This window comes from Saccostrea cucullata, unplaced genomic scaffold (assembly GCF_032062105.1).
Source record: "Saccostrea cucullata isolate Sc308-1 unplaced genomic scaffold, CSIRO_AGI_Scuc_v1 ctg284, whole genome shotgun sequence".
Taxonomy (NCBI): Eukaryota; Metazoa; Mollusca; class Bivalvia; order Ostreida; family Ostreidae; genus Saccostrea; species Saccostrea cuccullata.
This window is the reverse complement of record NW_026924831.1, coordinates 95,068-114,831: the sequence shown is the minus strand read 5'-3', so window position 1 is coordinate 114,831 and position 19,764 is coordinate 95,068. Positions and strand designations below refer to the sequence as shown.

The 19,764-nt window shown below is 36.4% G+C and overlaps 2 protein-coding genes across 2 annotated transcripts; one reads left to right on the top strand and one right to left on the bottom strand.

Moving 5' to 3' along the window:
- The first annotated feature begins 8,427 nt into the window (after positions 1–8,427).
- Positions 8,428–8,814, top strand: LOC134267400 (uncharacterized). The gene has a single exon (XM_062749616.1). The coding sequence runs from the start codon at positions 8,428–8,430 to the stop codon at positions 8,812–8,814; it is 387 nt and encodes a 128-aa protein (XP_062605600.1).
- Positions 8,815–12,788: 3,974 nt separating this feature from the next.
- Positions 12,789–19,690, bottom strand: LOC134267395 (peroxiredoxin-4-like). Its single transcript, XM_062749613.1, has 5 exons — positions 19,410–19,690; positions 15,903–16,019; positions 15,042–15,164; positions 13,476–13,641; positions 12,789–12,953 (listed from the first exon to the last, which is right to left on the bottom strand). Exons 1-5 carry the CDS (start codon positions 19,655–19,657, stop codon positions 12,897–12,899), a joined length of 711 nt encoding a protein of 236 aa, XP_062605597.1. The 5' UTR covers positions 19,658–19,690; the 3' UTR covers positions 12,789–12,896.
- Positions 19,691–19,764: the final 74 nt, after the last annotated feature.

Sequence of the window (19,764 nt, the reverse complement as noted above, 5' to 3'; positions counted from 1 at the left end):
CTACTACCTCTATCTTCCTCTTTGTGAGTGCTACTTGTTTTAAGTGAACAGTGACAGTTTTGTGCTTGCTGACTTTAGCCTAAGTACAATAGTGACCAACACTGAACTGTGATTTTGTGTTGTGACTTCTCTGTTCATTGACTCTGTGGTGATTCAATTAATTGGAATTATTCGAGACCATGCAGCGATTGGTAAGAAAGACAAAGTCTACCATACAGCACTTGTTTACCTAACCAGTATATATATAGTTAAGATTTTTATACCCCCCCGCTTGAATAGTGGGAGGGTATACAGTGAACAGGATGTCTGTCTGTCTGTATGTACATCAGTCAGTCCATCTGTTTTGTATTATATTTGATATGCTCTATATAGACGTACATGTATTAGGAACAAGTATATTGAAAACAAAACATCTGTGTGTCCCGTCTTTATTGTAGTCTGCACAGGTAACTGATATATATTTTCATATCAAAATTCTTTCAAAATTCAGCTTTTTATACTAACACCTTGGCACTGCACTGCATGGACTTATATATTTGATTAATATTTGACTGAACAGATGTTGACAGAGCTGTGGTAGCTGTGGCGGATGTACATAATAGGTACAGATAATGTCCCACCCCTGCCCTTCTTATAACTTTACTCTTACGTTATATAGGTTATGTAAGGTTACCTATAGATTACACGTCCGTCTGTCTGTCATAGTTAATATTTGCAGTGAATTCCAAAGTATATACTGAAACTTTTATGCAATGGGTACAGTAGAAATTATCTCCCTTACTGGCTCACTATATAGAGACAGTATTAATTACTTCATGTCAATAAGACTGCCATTATTTTATTATTTAATTTGCTCATGTTTTCATTTTCATTTCAATCATTGAATTTAACTTTAATGTGTATATTGTGTATGCATGTATATTGATTTTGTTGTCATTGTCTTTTGAACATCTTTCAATTGTGGTTTCTTTTTATTGTGCATATATACATATCATAGTCCAATTTACAGTGAACTAGAGTTATTGCCCTTTATTCAGAGTTCCCCAGCTATTATAAAGCTTCTTTTTTTTACATTGATTATTTTTTTTCTTCTGAGCTACATAAATTTATTTTTATTTAATAATTTAAAATTGAAATCACTTTATTTGATATTGTTTTTATTGAAATTTTACTATAATTCTCAATCAGAATGAGATTGATTGGTATTTGCATGGACTAAGAGTGAATTAACTGGAAATTGAAAACTGGGAATTTGTGATTTAATATTGTTAATTTTTTTTTGTGTACCGTAATTTAATGTTTTTTTTTAAATTCCATTCATCATTTGACTCTGAACATTTTTGTGTTCCTGCATGTTTGAGAGATAATTATCATGAGAAAAACTGAAAGGTTTCTTCCACAGGCACTTGTTATGGTAATAAATTTTTAGCCCATATAGTATAAGTTGTTTCAGTAATAAATTTTTAGCCCATAGTATTTATAATAACAACACAAGATATCTAACTCCGAATAACACAGAGTACCCCCATCCCACATAAAGCTCATTCATTTTTTTCAGATTTACACTATGGCTGAGCTATAAAATTTATACCTATTTTTTATTATTTATTTAACAACTATATGTGGCATATGCTTATCTTTGTTTTCTTTAGTCTCTGTAAGCAGCATCACAACTCCATTCACCAGATATGGAAAAGTCGAACTCAACCATAAAACGGTATATGCTCAATCTTGGAGAAAGAGTAAAATAAAAAAAATTTTTTCAAAATTTAATTTTTTTTGCAGTGAAAATTCCATTCATATTGGGTCTGATTTTTCTCTGAAAACATCCATGTTTATCTGATGTAATTTTAGCCATCAAAATCTCTGTGCGGGGATCAGCACATTCCGTTCCATGGTTGAGTCGACTTTTCCACTAGGCGAGCAGATCGAGTTTTGACGCTGTTTATAATGGAGATAAACGAGAACAAAGATATGCATGCTGTAACATATGGTTGTGTAGATAATTTATTGTAGAAGACATTGGTAGTACTAGTAAACAGTTTATTAGTGCATTTCCTCTGAAAGTGTAAATGTCGGAGTGCAATTCTGAGGAGGGGGTACTTGGTGTAATTCGGAGTTTTAGATACCTGAATTGTGTTATTATAATACAGTGCTATAGGTTAAAAATTTATTACCAAACCATTAAGTGCCTGTGGTTTCTTCTTAAGATTTGATATTTACATTACCCATATTTTTGATTAACAATTTTCTTAGATCCTAGGCCGTTTATCTGAAATTCTGTTTCTTAATACATTGGTGTTATTTATTTTTCTGTACATTTGGCAGATTATTATACATTTTAATTATTTTTTTTTATGAAGGGCCATATGCCTTCTTCCAAGGGGAGATGATTATGATTTCATGAAAAATCAATGCCATCAGTTAAAAATCTCCTTCTCAAGAATCACTATGCTTGAAAATATGTGGTATCATTGTGAACTAGTGTAGATTCAAAATTGTTCAAATCAAAACCCCAAGGGGTAGGGTAGGGCCACAATGGATGATCAATTAAGATTTCACATATAAATACATAAGGAAAACCTTTAAAAAATCTTCTTATCAAGAACAGCAAAGTCATGATTGGTCATATTTATATTGAAGCATCCTCTGGTAAAAGTAGGTTCATTTTCTGAATCAAACCATGACCCCTGGGGTACCTGGTGAAGTCAAAATGGGAGATCAAAGTTTTACAATAGGAATACATATGAAAATTTTTCAAAATAATTTTCTTCTGAAAAACACCAAAGCTGTGATTAGATATATTGAATAGGAAGCATGATTACCTCAGATATATTTATAGATTCAATTTTGTTCAAATCATGATCCCTTTGGGGCAGGATGGGGCACAATTATGGGTGATCATAACTCCCCACACCACATTTAATTAATGTTTAAATTTTCAATACTTAACTGACATCTGCTTTTCCTAGTTAAAGTGCTTAGGTGAGCAATATGTCCCCTTGGTCTCTTATTTTCAAGACAGTATTTTCCATTTTGTTTTTTTTTTTTGTTGTTTCCACTTGAAAAGTGGGGGATATTAATTTGGGTCTGTCTGTCCATCTGTCCATCTTTCTGTCTGTCTGTATAACGCTTTCGTTTCCACATGATATCTCGAGAACCCTTTGAGCTTTCGCAATGAACATTTGCATAGCAACTCCCTATGGACTAAAGAAGAACCCTATTGATTTTGAGGTCAAAAGGTCAAAGGTCAAGGTAATAAATTTGCATATTCTGTCTGTTATAACACTTTCGTTTCTGTGTGATATCTCGAGAACACTTTGAGCTTTTGCAATGAAATTTTACATAACAACTCCCTGTGGCCAAAGGAAGACCCCTATTGATTTTGAGGTCAAAAGGTCAAAGGTCAAGGTCGTAAATGTACATATTCTGTCTGTGTGTAAAACTATCGTTTCTGGGCAATACCAGTATTTCAAGAAGATTTTGAGCTTTAGCAATGTAATTTTATACCAAAACTCCCTTGGACCTCTCTCACCCCTTCAAAGTGTCCCGCCCTGTTTGTTTTATTGGTATTTATTGTATTACAATTTTTAGCACAGGGGAGAGTTCTTACGTATAAAACAGGTTCTTGGTAGACTTTATATTCTTATTACAATTATTAGAACTGTTTGATAAAGGCTAAATTAGACACCATGCATTGTGTAAAATTTTGACAATATCGAACATGAATATATATACATGTAGGTGACTTCATGTTGGCATATAATTTTCGCCTATTGCAAGCGGTTCCGTGGTCTAGTGGTGTGTCTCTCACTTCACATGAGAGAGGTCCCGGGTTCAAATCCCGGATAATCCACTTTCTTTTTTTCTACTTTTTTTTTTACTAAATGATAGTGTTCAGCATGTGAAATGAAATATTTATGAGGTCAGTGGCTCGTACAAACTCATAAATTCATCATTACAGTGTGATAAATATTCCATATAAAAGAATCTTCTATACACATAATAAAGAATAAGCAATCAAATCTTTATATCCGTATTGGCATATTTTATTTGCTTTAATATACATTTATTAATTCTACAAATGCAGTCAGGGGGAAACCCCCCCCCCCCCCCCCCCCGAACTGCGCATGGTTTACTTTTTCCCTAAGCGGGGGGCACAAATTCTGTGAATTAGCTCATTTAATTTAATGTTATTTTGACATATTGGCAGGTATATTCAAAACAAACATTCTATCATATTGTAGCATGTACCATGTATATTGCAATTGTAATGTGAATCAAAGTGATCCGAGTACAATCCATTTTTGTGATGTGACAAGAGAAATTTTGAAATCAGTGAAATAAATTGAAATCAATTCAAGTAATACATGTGAGTGAAATATTGAAGTGATTTACTACATGTACATTGGAAATTCAAATTCTGTCTAGGATATTGTGCATCATTGGAAAAATTCATCATGGGAGATGATATTTCAGAAGAAACCATGAAGCTAGGACATCATCAATGAATTCTTTTAAAGCCTTGAAGTAATGGTGCATTAAAATGTGAAACATTCTACAAACCAGTGTCTTGCTAAAGGAAAGGTTTACAGAGAAAACCAAATCCTACAAGCCTAATTTCAAGCTCAGTGAAGGAAAAGCCATAAATGTTCCAAAGGTCTGTTCCAAAGTATCAAATCTAAATTGCATAAATTTTGCATTTTTGGATGTACACTTTTTGTTGGTCAGTTGTGTGACTTTGCATTACTTAAACACAACATTCGTTGAGGTGAGCTCTGTAATCTCTGATTACCTATGTTTGACAGAGTTATGCCTTTTGGACTTAAAATTTCCAATTATTTATTTTCCTAGTGCATGTGCACCCAATAATTTATTTCCAGAGGGGGGATAATAAGTGTTTCACAAATATGTCCTGTTTTGATGAAATTGAAAGCAGCCAATGAATATTAGGAAAATTTTGCTGTGCAGAACAAGAATCTAATGAGACTGTATCAATATGGGGTCATCGGCTTAAAACATTATCAATAAAATGGTCCCCCCAAAAGAAGTAGGAGCAGTGAAATAGAGGATGACAAGTTGTGTCATGCTGCTTTTTGGGAAGCTAGGACTTATATTAGTATATATGACAAATTTCTATCCTTGGGTGAACTGAGATCAGAACTGCGAGCTATTGTAGAGGATCATGATCATCAAAAGGAAAGCACAAATTATAAAGGAATTAATCTACTAAAGATTCACATGTGAATACAATACATACCTCTTAAATGGATGAAGTCAAAGGAATGTTAAACAAGCCGACAGCTGAGGTAAACCAACTGAAGGATGAGAGATACGGCAGACCACTACAGTTCATTAGAGATACAGCAGGCCACTACAATTCATAAGGAAAGATAACTACACAGGAGATGAAAGAGAATCCATATTTTGGACAGTTTACAGTGTGCAGTTTAGACCACAAGGACAAGGAATATACAGGGTCAAGATTCGAATAGAGGTCAAGCATCATGAAGAGGTCTGTACAGAGGTCAATTTGAAACTTATTACACACAATGACTCGAAGGAAGTTAACCTAACCCAGTTGGACCAAATGGTTTGCCCTTGGTTAAGAAGGACATATCTAGTCCGAATGCAGGATAAAAGCAGACCATATGAAACAACCTTAAAACCCACCATGGCCAGCATTGAAAGGCAAACACTAGGCCAGGATCATGGAACACAGAGCCTCAAAAATCACCCAGAAACAGGACCAGGACTGATGGGAGAATTACAGATTAATATCTATGGCATGGAAACAATAGGATGCCATTTCAAATGGACAATTTACCAACAAAAAAATGGAGAATTTACATCTCAACATCAGTGTTACATCTATTTAAATGAGTTATTCCCCTTATAATTTAAAAATGTATTTTTTGCAAAAATATACAATTCTGGTAAAAGGTAAAATACTTTAAGTAAAACGATAAGAATGAAACATTTCATGAAAGTTTTTGGATAGTTTTTATTATTAATCTTATTTTATATAAGTGGGAGTGTAGGGTGTGGGAGAGAAAGGGAGTGGTAAAGAGAGGGAGTGGGGAGAGTGAGAGTGTGGATAGAGGAAGTGGGGAGAGAGAGTGGGAGAGAGAGGGAGTGGGGAGAGAGAGGTAGTGGGGAGAGAGAGTGAGAGAGAGAGAGAGAGAGAGAGAGAAAGGGAGTGGGGAGAGAGAGTGGGAGAGAGGGAGTGGGAGAGAGAGAGGGAGTTGGGAGAGTGGGAAAGAGAGAGAGTGAGGAGAGAAGGAGTAGGAGAGAAAGTGGGAATGGGGAAAGATAGTGGGAGAGAGAGGAAGTGGGAGAAAGAGAGTGGGAGAGAGGGAGTGGGGAGAAAGGGAGTGGGGAGAGAGGGAGTGGGAAGAGAGAATGAAAGAGAGGGAATGGGAGAGAGAGGGAGTGAGGAGAGAGAGTGGAAGGGAGGGAGTGGGAGAGAGAGGGAATAGGGGGAATAGGAAGAGATAGTGGACAGAAATGGAGTGGGGAGAGAGAGTGGGAGAGAAAGGGAGTGGGGAGAGAGAGAGTGGGAGAGATGGAGTGGGGAGAAATGTAGTGGGGGTAGGGAGATAGAGGGGGTGCAGTGAGATAGTGGGAGAGAGAGAAGGAGTGGGGAGAGGGAGTGGGAGAGAGAGGAGTAAGGAGAGAGGGAGTGCAGTGAGAGAGTGGGAGAGAGAGGGAGTGGGGAGTGGGAGAGAAAGAGTGGAGAGAGGGAATGGGGAGAGAGAGGGAGTGGGAGAGAGGGAGTTTGGAGAAAGGAAGTGGGAGTGGGGAGAGATAGTGGGGGAGTGGAAGAGAGAGGGAGTTGAGAGAGAGAGAGTGTGGGGAGAAAGGGAGTGGGAGAGAGAGTGTAGGAGAGAGAGAGAGAGTGGGGAGAGAAGGAGTAGGAGAGAAAGTGGGAGTGGGGAAAGGCAGTTGGGAGAAAGAGTGGGGGAGAGAAGGAGTGGGGAGAGAGAGTGAAAGAGAGGGAAGGTGAGAGAGAGGGAGTGAGGAGAGAGAGTGGGTGGGAGGGAGTGGGGAGAAAGGGAGTGGGGAGATTGGGAGAGAGAGGGAGTAGGAGAGATAGTGGAGAGAAATGGAGTGTGAGAAGGAGAGTGGGGGAGAAAGGGAGCAGGGAGAGAGAATGAGAGAGAAAGGGAGTGGGGGAGAGAGAGTGGTAGAGATAGGGTGTGGGAGAGACGGAGTGGGGAGAGAGGTAGTGGGAGTAGGGAGATAGAGGGGGTGTGTTGAGATAGTGGGAGAGAGAGGGAATGGGGAGAGGGAGTGGGAGAATAGAGAGAGGGAGTGTGAAGAGAAGGGGAGTGGGAGAGAGAGGAGTAAGGAGAGAGGGAGTGCAGTGAGAGAGAGGGAGTGGGGAGAGGGAGTGGGAGAGAGTGGAGAGAGAGAAAGTGGTAGAGAGGGAGTGGGGAGGGAGAGAGGGAGTGGGGAGAAAGGAAGTAAGAGTGGGGAGAGATAGTGGGGGAGTGGAAGAGAGAGGGAGTGGGGAGATAGAGTGGGAGAGAGAAAGAAGTGGAGTGAGAGTGGGAGAGAGAGGGAGTGGAGAGAGAGAGGGAGTGGGGAGAGAGAGTGGGGAGAGAGAGTGGGAGAAAAGGGGAGTGGGGAGAGGGAGTGGGAGAGAAAGGGAGTGGAGAGAGAGGGAGGGGGAGAAAGAAGAGTGGGGAGAGAGAGGGAGGGAGAGAGAGAAAAGCAGTGAGAGAGGGAGTGGGAGAGAGAGGGAGTGGAGTGAGAGTTTGGAGAGAAGTAGGAGTGAGGAGAGAGAGGGGGAGTGGGAAAAGAGAGTGAGAGAGAGGGGGATTGGGGAGAGAGAGAGTGGAAGAGAGAAGTGGGTAGAGAGTGAGTGGGGAGACAGAGAGTTAGATGAGAGTGGGAAGAGAGTATGGAGTGGGGTGAGAGAGATTGGGAGAAAGTGAGTGTGAAAGAAAGTCAGGGTGGAATGAGAAAGGAGTGGGAGAGAGAGGGGGGAGTGGGGAGAGAGTGAGTCAGAGAGAGACAGGGAGTGGGGGGAGAGGGAGTGGGAAAGAGGGAGTGGCAAGAGAGGGAATGGGAGAGAGAAGGAGTGTGGAGAGAGTGGGAAGAGTGGGGAGAAAGGGAGTTTAGGAGGCAGGAATTGGGGAGACAGGGATTGGGAAAGAGGAGTGGGGAGAGAGTGAAGGGGAGAGCATGATGAGAGAAAGAGTGGGGAGAGAGGGAGTGGGAAGAGAGAGTGGGATGACAAGGAGTGGGGAGAGAGTATGGAAATAGGGAGTGGAGAGGGAGAGAGAGTGGAAGAGATAGTGGGAGAAAATGGAGAGAGGTAGTGGGAGAGAGTGAGGAGGGGAAGTGGAGAGAGAGAGAGTATGGAGAGAGGGAGTGGGGAGACAGGGAGTTGGAGAGAGAGTGGGGAAAGTGGGAGAGGGAATGAAGAGAGAGTATGGAGAGAGGGAGTGGGGAGAGACAGTGGGGAGTTGGAAAGTATGGAGAGAGGGACTGGGAGAGAGAGAGAGAGGGTGGGGAGAAAGAGAATGGGTAGACAGGGAGTGGGGGAGAGAGTGGGGGAAAGTAGGAGAGGAAGTGGGAAGAGAGAGTATGAAGAGAGGGAGTGGGGAGAGACAGTTGGGAGTGGGAAAGTATGGAAAGAGGGAGTGGGGAGAGAGCAGAGAGAGAGAGAGGGTGGGGAGAGAGAGAATGGGTAGACAGGGAGTGGGGGAAAGTAGGAAAGGGAGTGGGAAGAGAGAGTGTGAGGAGAGAGAGAGAGTTGGAAGAGAAAGTGGGGAAGAGGGAGTGAGTAGAGAGAAAGTGGAGTGAGTGTGAGAATTGGAAGAGAGAGAGTGGGAGAGAAAGGGAGTGGGAAGAGAGAAAGTGGGGAGAATGAGAGATGGAGTGGGAAGACAGAGTGTGGGGAGACAGGGAGTGGGATAGAGGGCATGGGTAGAGAGAAATTGGGGAGAGTGGGAGTGAGGAGAGAGAGTGTGAGGAAAGAGAGAGTGGGGGAGAGGGAGTAGGAAGAGAGAGTGGGAAGAGATAGTTTGGAGACAAGCGGGAGAGATAGTTTGGAGTAGGAAGAGAGAGTGGGAAGAGATAGTTTGGAGACAAGCGGGAGAGATAGTTTGGAGACAAGGAGAGGAAGAGGGAGTGAGTAGAGAGAAAGTGGAGTGAGTGTGAGAATTGGAAGAGAGAGAGTGGGAGAGAAAGGGAATGGGAAGAGAGAAAGTGGGGAGAATGAGAGATGGAGTGGGAAGACAGGGTGTGGGGAGACAGGGAGTGGGATAGAGGGCATGGGTAGAGAGAAAGTGGGGAGAGTGGGAGTGGGGAGAGAGTGTGTGAGGAAAGAGAGAGTGGGGGGGAGGGAGTAGGAAGAGAGAGAGTGGGAGAGATAGTTTGGAGACAAGGAGAGGAAGAGAGAGTGGGGAGACTGGAAGAAAGAGGGATTGGGTAGAGAATAAGTGGGGAGAGTGGGAGACAGGGAGTGGAAGAGAATGTGGTTAGAGTGGGAGATGGAGAGGGGAGAGCAAGTTTTCAGGACATTTATTCACAATATCCTAATACTGTGTGTAGAAATTGAAATTTTGGTATGACAACCCCCACCCCTTAAAAAAATACAAAATTTTCTGTTTTACCTCATGAAGAATTTTAAGCTTTCAGGAGGAAATAAGTTTATACCTGTATTTCTTTTTATTACTAGTATACCCCCAAAATCAAGGATTCAGGTTCAAGCAAAGTCTTGTTACAAATACAATGTTTTTTTAGCATTGAACTTGACTTTGGAGTTTCTCATACTTTTGAAAAACGTTATTCTTGTCCATAACTTTTGAATGGATGTGCTCTAGCTTTCATTTTTCATAAGCATATGTGTATTTCTTGTCACAAGTCCTTCATTTTGGCTCTATTGATTAAAGTGACATTGACCATGACATTTGACCTAATTCTTAAAGAAAACAACAAAATGTTAACCCTCATCTTTACTTATAAACTGTGGTGGCATATATGGTGACATATTTCTGCCCCCTACATGCAAGATAAATTATGTTAACATGCAAATTGATTATGTAGACATGCAACATATTTATGTCAACATGCTGGTTAATTATGTTGACATGCAAGTTACATGTAAAAATCTCATAAGCAGATATAAATTCGCATGTTGACAAAATTATCTTGCATGTTGTCATAAATAAATTGCATCTTGACATAAAAAAGTTGCATGTCTACATAATTATGCCTATGAAGGCATGTTTCTGCCCCCTACATGCAAGATAAATTATGTGAACATGCAACATAATTATGTAGACATGCAACATATTTATGTCAACATGCAAGTTAATTATGTGGACATGCAAGTTACCAATCTTATAACAAAATATAAATTAAATATGGGCAAATTCACTTACTAATGCCTGTATCTGACATTCAAGATGCAAGATGCAACATAATTATGAACATAAACAGTTGGTGCCTGGACATTTATATTTTATATGTTTATTTCTTGAGACAAGACCTTTTGTTGGGTACCAATATTTTTTTTACATATCTTTTGACCTTGGTGTTTGACTTGCATATAATAAACTTTAACCTTTGCTATGATTAGCATACAGTGTTTCACAAACATATCTTGTTTATTTATATATTCAAGATTAACACATCACAATAAGAACAATGTCATGGATTTAAGTCCAAAATGTTGATATACTTCCATACATTAATATTTAACAAACAAAAGTTGCTTACAGGAAAACAAGAGAATGTATATGAAGCATGAGAAAAAAAAAACCTGTCCAAAATGTCCATGTACAATAAAAATAAAAGTTTCATAATGTATCTGCTTATATTTGTTTTGAGTTTCATTATTAATCTACATGTACTTTGAAGGTGCTTAATTTTTCAAATAATTCTTAGAAGGGAGACTTCATTATCATGTAGAAGTGAAACATATTTATGCTAATGTTCATAAAATCAAGTACTTCTGATCCAATTTTAGCTATTTTTAAAAGTCATTTTTTTTCCTTCATTTTTCATGGCATTTATCTTTGTTTTTTGTATCATATTTTAAAAAACTTAGTAATGGCAACATAGCATAGAAAAGAAGAATAATCATTACTATAAATCTTTCTTATGATTTGTAATGTATTGACTCATTTGTTGTTTTTTGCACGTACATTGCATATACATACTAATATTGTTACTTCTCCTCAGAATTAAAGAATTACGTTAAAAAATAATTAATTCACATACACATGTTAAAAATGTCCTTTATTCCAAAATATCAAGAAAATTCTCAACAAAATCTGTCAGACACAATCTTGATATGGTATTTTCACAATTAACAAGAATTACATCAAATACTTTCTGCTTGTTTCAAAGGTACATGTACAACGCTGTATCTTGTTTATGTCACCAAATTTTTTCTCAATATCTGTACAACCTGAAAACCTTGAGAATTTTAAGCATAAAAGAAGAATTTAACTAACTAAATATTTACCAGAACAGTTTCATAAACTGGGTGCAAATCATTAAGAATTATTTTCAACCCAAATTCATTTTTGTTCCGTACTGGTTCCATTCACTGACAGGTTTACATTCAGAATAGGAAAAAAGTATTTTATATTACTGCCAACATTTAAATAACAATTACACAAAGCTGCTATAAAATTGTCACAAACCTTTTTTCAACAAAAAAAATCCATGAATACCTAGAGAAGAGAATACAGGCAATTGTATGGTTACATTTATGTATACATGTACCTACATTTACCACCCATAACCAAAATTGAAGCATATACGACTACATATACAGGTATCTTATGTCAATATAATAAATACCTGTACAAGGGTATAGAGGATCAGACTGTTTCAGAACTATGTGTTCATGGAAAAAGTGCTCACAAAATTAATACAACATACATTTCTGAACAATGCACATGATTGAATGATTATGAATGGATTTCATTAGAAGCAAAACAGGGGTTAATTGTACTTTGAGCACATAGCGCATTTCCATACAAATTGAGAAATAAAAGGTCATACGGTAATATTGATTCATTTTACACCCCTTATATGAACCCAATACAAGTACTACATTTTTTTTTCTTTACACTCATGCAAGAACAAACACTTATTTTCATATTACTCACAAACAACATTTGTAGATCTAAATTTCTCTTAAAAGAATAGCCTTTACTTTACAATGGAAAAAAACATGGATAATATCAAATTTTTAAGAGATGGAAAAAAAACCTCAAACCTGAATATTCCAGTGAGACAACTTTAAGTAAAATCATAAGATATGTACCAAAAACCAAAGCATGACAAAATTTTCACTAAAATAACACAAGAAAAAATTAGAGAAGAGAAAATTAGCATTGCATATCAAACTGAACCAAAATGCCTTGAAATTGTAAAACAAAAAGAACACTGAAGGTATAACATACTGCCAAAATTAGACACTAACTGTTTGTTTTCCACATACAATTTTCATTTCTACCCTTACCTATATAAATATCAAATATGAGAATACAGTTAACAGTCAATCTATCCCTTAGACTAGAGGAGGGCAGTACCAGTACATCACTAAGGGGTATATTTCTGACTAGAAAGGAATGATTCTTTGTAAAGCAGTACATAAAAATTCAAATGAATTACATATATCTAGAGAAAAAACCAAATTTACATTTCATATTAAACTTCTGATGCAGAGAAAAAATAAAGCAACAAGAGGGAAGAATGGTGGTCGGTACTAATTTGATTCTTTTTATTTAAGATTATTTTATAAAAATATAGATTTTGAAAATAAAATCCTAATATTTTAAAGAAAAAAATCCATTGCTCCCCTCTCCAGCAGAGTCATAACTGAGCTTGTAACAATCAGTGTCATTACTGAGCTTGTAATGTTGTTAGTTGTTGTTCTGTTTGCTGAAATACTTCTGAGATTCTTTTGGATTGGGAATAATCTGAAAGAAAAAGAATGCCCATAAAAATTCATATATACTGATGTGTTGAAGTTTTCTTGGTCCTATAAAGTTTGAGATAACAAGGTTTCACTGTATTCATACTATTTTTTTTTTTTTTTTTTTTAAAGTTAAGTAACTTGTACATTGGAACTGTGATGATTATAGTTTTCCTTTAAGGCTAATAGGTGAACCTATGCAGGCTTCTTCCCTGACACTAACACTAATTCTAATCTTTTCATTTTAAAACAATCTGTGGCAAATTTTGACATATTTTTCAGACATACTGTATTGAAAAAACCATGCATACAAGCACCTTTTTCCACTTTATCAGTAAATGCATAAATTAAAACTCTCTTATATTAATACTTTGCCTTCTTTGAGGGAAAAAAGGTAGCTGCCTTCTAAGCATCTTGAATAGATCCTTCCCATATAATGCTTTTGTTATGATGATACATAATTTCATAATGCTCTTGTAATGATGATATATGATTCCCATAATGCTCTTGTAATGATGATACATACTGTGTCACTTCCTGGTTTCCAGCCTGCGGGACAAACTTCTCCGTGAGTGTCTGTGTACTGGAATGCCTGAACCAATCGTAGCGTCTCATCCACTGACCGCCCCACCGGAAGGTCATTCATGGTGATCTGACGTAAGATTCCCTTTGGGTCAATGATAAATAATCCTCTGAAATGTAAAGGAACAAGATGTGTTTGTAAAACACTGATGCCCCCGTATGGCAACATAGCAAAGATTAAGCTTTTCTTAAATGCAAATTTAATTAATTGGTACCAAAAGTAGGGTATTCTCACTGGAAAACAATTGTGAAATTTGAAAGTAAGCTAATGTTAAAGTTTTTTAATAATTACAAAAATCTCCAAGGTCAAGGTCAAAAGGTCAATGTAATTAGTATCAAATGAAAGGTCTTGCATAAAATACTTTTGTAGAGCATGAAAGCCCTAGTCCTAACCGTTCAGAAGGTATGGTCAACGTTCAATTTCTTAAAAAGTAGGTCAAACTCCAAGGTCAAGGTCAAAGGGTCAAATTTGGTGGTACCCAAAGAGAGGTCTTGTCATAAGGATCAAATATGTAAAGTATGAAAGCACTGGCCCTAACTCTTTAAAAGTTATGGTCAAGGTTTGCTTTTTTAAAGTAGGTCAATCTCAAAGGTCAAGGTCAAAGGGTCAAAGTTCTTGGTATCCAATGAAGGGTCTTCTCACAAGAATTATATGTATGAAGTATGAAAGCCCCATCCTTTACCGTACAAAAGTTATGGCCAAGGTTAAAGTTTTTTCACAAGTAAGGAAATCTACACGGTCAAGGTCAAAGGGTCAAAGTTGTTGGTATCCAGTGAAAGGTCTTTTAACAAACATTACATATGTGAAGTATAAATGTCCTGGTTTTACTGTTCAAAAGATATGGCCAAAGTAAAATTTTAAAATTTTCATGTAAAAGTTGGTCAAAAGGTCAAATTTGGTGAAAGAAAGGTCTTAATTGTCACAAGGAATACACATATGAAATATGAAAGTCATAGCTCCACTAAATCAAAAGTTATGGGCAAGGTTAAAGTTTTTGCAGACAAACAGACAAACAGAGAGACAGAGAGAGAGAGAGAGAGACAGACAGACAGACAGACACGACAAAAACTATATGCCCCCGAAACTTCGTTTATGGGGGCATAAAAATTTAGGATTCAAACATGCTATTTTTAAGATTATACAGAAGAATGTCATTCCTTTAACTCCAAATTAAGTCTCAAGAAATATGTGATTTTCAGTATCTTGCATCAATCTTCATGACTGAATCTGACTCATTTGCAATGATTTGAAATTTCTGACTATAGGGGGAGGACTTTCAATTACATGTACATGCAAATATTAATATCACTGCATGACAATTTTTTGTTGATCTGGTTCAAAAGGGACAAAAACATACAGGACAGGATGAAAAACATCAAATATATAATATAAATTTTTTATCATCAAAACGATATTGATCTTGAATCCTAGATAGCTACTGAGCATAATGTCAAGGACTACCTTTTAATATTTTACAGGCTACTAGTGCTGGCAGACACATAAGCTCACCTGAGACTGTGTCCCAGATCCTGTAGATACACCCCATAGGCTTTGGAGATCTCGTGGGTGATGTCTGAGAGGACAGCTATGTTTAATGGTCCCAAGCCTCCCTTAGCTCTTGGTGTGTTGATCCTAGAGAAAAGTTGAAAGTACATATATTAGTCAAACATATACATTCTTAAAGCCCAAGTCTAATAAAGTCACTATCACCCCCCTAAATTATAGTACAGAATTTCTTAGTGCCGACCAGTATTATATACATGTAAACAAAAATGTTGTCTGATACAGATTATTTTGCCCTGATACTGTAGATGTACTTTTTTCCACGGGGTGAAAATTCCATGGAATAACAATTTCTATTTAATCAGCGGGTAGAAAATAACACGGATTTTCTAGACTGTCACTTTATGCCTTACATTTATATTAAGTATGTTTGGACAAATTTCAGTGGATTATTTGTGACTGCGTACATAGCGTAAATTAATACCATGCGGAAAAAAGTACTTCTACAGTATATTATTTTATCAATTTTGCCTATCATTCGTGTTTTGTTTAAAAAGAGATGACTTTATCAAATTTCAATTTTGCCTTGTTTTGAATTAATAATTCATCCACTGGTGACAAAGACATTGGAAATGAAAATTTCCCCTTATGTACAACAATAACAAAATGAAATTCAGAGCATGAAGAAAAATCTGTATCATTGTTTTCATTTGAAAATCATTTAATAGATTGTTTACTTTCTACCCAACACATCTTTTACTAAATTCATTCAAACTCAGAGTCAATTGTTTTGGAGTGACATTCTATTACTGTGGATCTCTAACTACTAAAACCAAACAATAAAAATCTTGATAACTATAGACTTACCAGGCCAGGTGTGTGAACTGTGAATCCACAGAACAGGCAATGACCTCCGTATTAATCTTTTTAAACTCTCCAATCCTGTCACTGAAAGCAATGATCTCGGTGGGGCACACAAAAGTACTACAAATGTAAATGACACAATGTAAAAGTGGGAAACACAAAAGTACTACAAATGTAACTGACACAATGTTATAATTGGACACACAAAACTTGAAAAGTTATGCAAAGGTAAACAAGAAATGATCTTCTGTGATACACAAGCCACTGTTACCCTCTTCTTCAAATAAAGAATGTATCATAATACATGTATCACATACATAAATGCAAACTGAATATTAAGGTAGATTATTTGCAAAATACAATATAAAAAAAAAAAAGCTTACACAATTCCATTTATTTTCATTTAAAAATAGCAGTACTGTATGCAGTAAAAGGTGAAATATATATTAAAGGTTGTTTGGTGTGTTTAATTTTTTTTATATATGTAATTGAGAATAAATGATGTTTTGATGAAATTTGTCTTTAATATTTTATAGTTTTTGACGCTGATATCACGTACATTTCTAAATGACGTGCTATTGCCGAATTGATAATACAATACAAAACGGATTTCTACCACCTGTGTGTCTGCCCTTTTAATTTCTTTTTGTTCACTTTTATGAATTTTGTTTCGTTTGTTTAATTTAGTCTACACGTTAATCTGCTTTATTTTTATTTGTTTATCATCTCTAACTCATTATACAAGGTATCCATTTTCTTCTTTAATGTACGCCTGATTGCCATTAAAGTATTTGTATGCGCCAAAATTTGTATGAGCCAAGTACAGGTATAAGATTTTTAAAACGACAAAGATTTAAGAAATTGACAGTAATGGTACATCAATATGCTTAATTAACTATCATTTGTGCACGAGTTCTGCAATCCTTTCTTTTGGGGCGGGGGGGGGGGGGGGTAAACTTAAAATTATATATTGGAGAGACGATAATGATTTTGGTAACATCACTAAATAAATATCGCCAAATAAAATATGTACGTCCTAAATAAATTGTCATTTATAACTCAGTTTTATTATTGACAATCAATAGCGATTCGGCTTAATTACCATTGCAAGTATTGTTTTGTGTGGGAGTTGTTTTTTTTTGGGGGGGGGGGGGGGGGGGCCGGCCCAAGAGTTGCAGGTCCGTAGGAAGCAATTTCAATTAGGGGCACAGATACTCGTTAATACTTTCATTTCGGGGTACTATCAACAACCAAAACTTCATGACAAGCATAAAAAAGGAAGAGGTATCAGGGGTTTATAATTGAAGGCCACACGAGCATATATGCATTATTTTTCTTAAATCTTCATGAATTGAAACTGTTTTTTTACACCTTTTATGCTTTCAATACATAGTAGTATGGTCAACGTATGATAAGAAATGCCTTTTACGCTCTCTTGAAGGGAAAACTGAAGTAATTTAATTAAGGGATAGTCAAAATTAATTCATTCTATTAAGTATTTAATGTATACAATGTAGATCATAAAGCTACTTTGATTCAACTGCAATATTTAAAATTTAAAACCGTGTAAATTTTATTAATAGATAAAAATGATGCAATAGTACATATGTTTAAAATGTTTTCAAATCCGTAAGATTTTTTTTAAAAATTATATCCATGTACATTTGTCAAAAATTTTTGCACCCTTAGCCTTACGTTAATTAGTATTGCCTAGAAAAAATTTCAACAATCACATGACATTGAAATAGTGCCATGTTGTTTGTAAATTATGGCAATTGATCAAACAGAAAATTTTCTTCACGGCCGATTGCATGCTTTATTTTGAGTGAATTGTTTATCAATTTCAATTTTACATTTTGTTGTTTTTACATTTGGTCATGGAAAATTTTTAGTGTGTCCAAAGTAATATTTTGTGAAAATTTTTATTAAAAATTGTTAAACTTTAAAGTTTTTTTGCAAGAAATTGGGGCCAAAACACATATTATTTTTTTTGCTAAATCGATTCTAAAAAATTTATTGTAGGATTAATATAAAATTATTTTATTTTTTAATTTTATAATTATTTTTTCCGGCAACGGTATTTTTTTATATATTTCATACAAAACCAAATTGAACATGTCATAGCTATTTGAATTACGATTACAATCTAACCACGCAGACGAATTTCAAAAAAATTCCATGTCTTTGAAAAATTCAAAACTCATGTGGAATTTTACTGACAAATTTTTATGTATTTTAAACATATATTTCATGTAAGTCCATATTTTAAACATATATTTCATGTAATACAACTTGAGTATATATATATTTTTTTCAGTTTTGAAACATGAAATTCCTAAAATTTTGAATTTTTTCCCCAAAAGCTAAAAAAAACTTTAGTGTGAGGGTGCAAAACACACACACTTCTAGGTCAGGTAGCAGGAAACAAGACTATTTTTTATTTTGGCCTGAGTATGAAAGAAAAATTATGTCAATTATGTGAGGGCAAAGTAATTATGATGAGCACCAGATTTCTTGATACAGTCACACTGATGATGAATACTGGTACAACAAAATTTTGGTCAAAAAATTATTGCTTTGTAAATAGACACTGTTTCATAAATTACTCTGCAAAACTGTTAATTTACGAAGTATCATTTTTTGGCTTAAACATTCATCATCAGTACTGTATGACTGTAATGTTTGACATTGTGACTGTTGGGCAAGCACAGTTATGTTCTATCAAAAACCTATACACAACTTACGCTTGTGCTGCCTATCCTCGGTTTATAAAAAAAAATAAGAAAGAAATAAAGAAAGAAAACAAAACAATGAAAAGAATCATTTCCCATGCATCGGGATCGAGATTCCAAACTTCTCTGAAGTTTCTGACAAAATCGAAAATACTTGAGTCGTTTAAGTGATGAAATTATGACATGAATTAAAAATTCCTGTTTGCGTTGACTTAGGATGCAAGCGTAAGATTTTCTGGCATGGAAATTGCATTAAGTAGTTGATTGTAATTTTTTTCAAGTGGGTTGTTGCTGTTCGTAATATTTCTTAAGTGGGTTGTTGCTGTGTTTAACCACCATGTTGCTATGCACCGCAAAGGATTCTTGGGAGTTTGGAATTTTTTCACGTGGGACAAGTATTTGTGTGCTGAACAATGTGCAAAGAAGTCGAACCCCAATTTCCTCCTAATTCAAATCATACACATTTTTCAGTGATAGCCATTTAAATGGTGCAGTGCTCCTTTTGCTATTTATTAAATTTGGTGCTCATCATCTTGCATTGTTCCTGCATTTGGCCACAAAATGCAAGTTGAGCAAAAAGTCGGCAAAAATAGCTACTTTGGGTAGTTTTAAATACCTACGTACCTACGTACGTAGAAATAGTATTTGGACTGGACTTGATAAATGGGGCCAATTTATCAGGTCCCCAGGGGTATTACATAAATTTTTCAAAGACATGTTTGCGTGATGAAAAGGAGTGAAAATGTTCTGCAAATGTTGCTTAAAACAACTAAATGACACTGTCCTTAATCTGATTAAAATGAGGTCTTTTGGTCCTTGGAAAAGTAAACAAATCTTGCAAACAGACAACAACTTACTGACTGCCTGGCTCCACTGGATCGCATGACCAGAAGTTCGTCTTGTTTCCTGTGGGAAAACACTTCCACCGGCATATGAATAACATTTGTCATCATCTGCAGCCCTGCCAAGGGTGCAAAACACCAAACATACAATGCCGAGAAGCAGCATGTTGACGGAGGTCGCCATTGAACACGTTGACTTCCGGTAAAGTGTAGAGCTAGCAAAAGCACCTGCTTTTGTTTTCGATTAGATAAATTGTGTTGATTTGAAGGGCAGGATGTATCTTAACATTG

Excerpts from the sequence above, each read along its gene's own strand:
- LOC134267400 (XM_062749616.1), top strand. The coding sequence starts at position 8,428 with ATGAAGAGAGAGTATGGAGAGAGGGAGTGGGGAGAGACAGTGGGGAGT.
- LOC134267395 (XM_062749613.1), bottom strand. The coding sequence starts at position 19,657 with ATGGCGACCTCCGTCAACATGCTGCTTCTCGGCATTGTATGTTTGGTG. Across the intron at positions 13,642-15,041 it reads GATCTGGGACACAGTCTCAG|AGGATTATTTATCATTGACC; the intron begins GTGAGCTTATGT and ends TTTACATTTCAG. Across the intron at positions 12,954-13,475 it reads GGAAACCAGGAAGTGACACA|ATTATTCCCAATCCAAAAGA; the intron begins GTATGTATCATC and ends TTTTTCTTTCAG.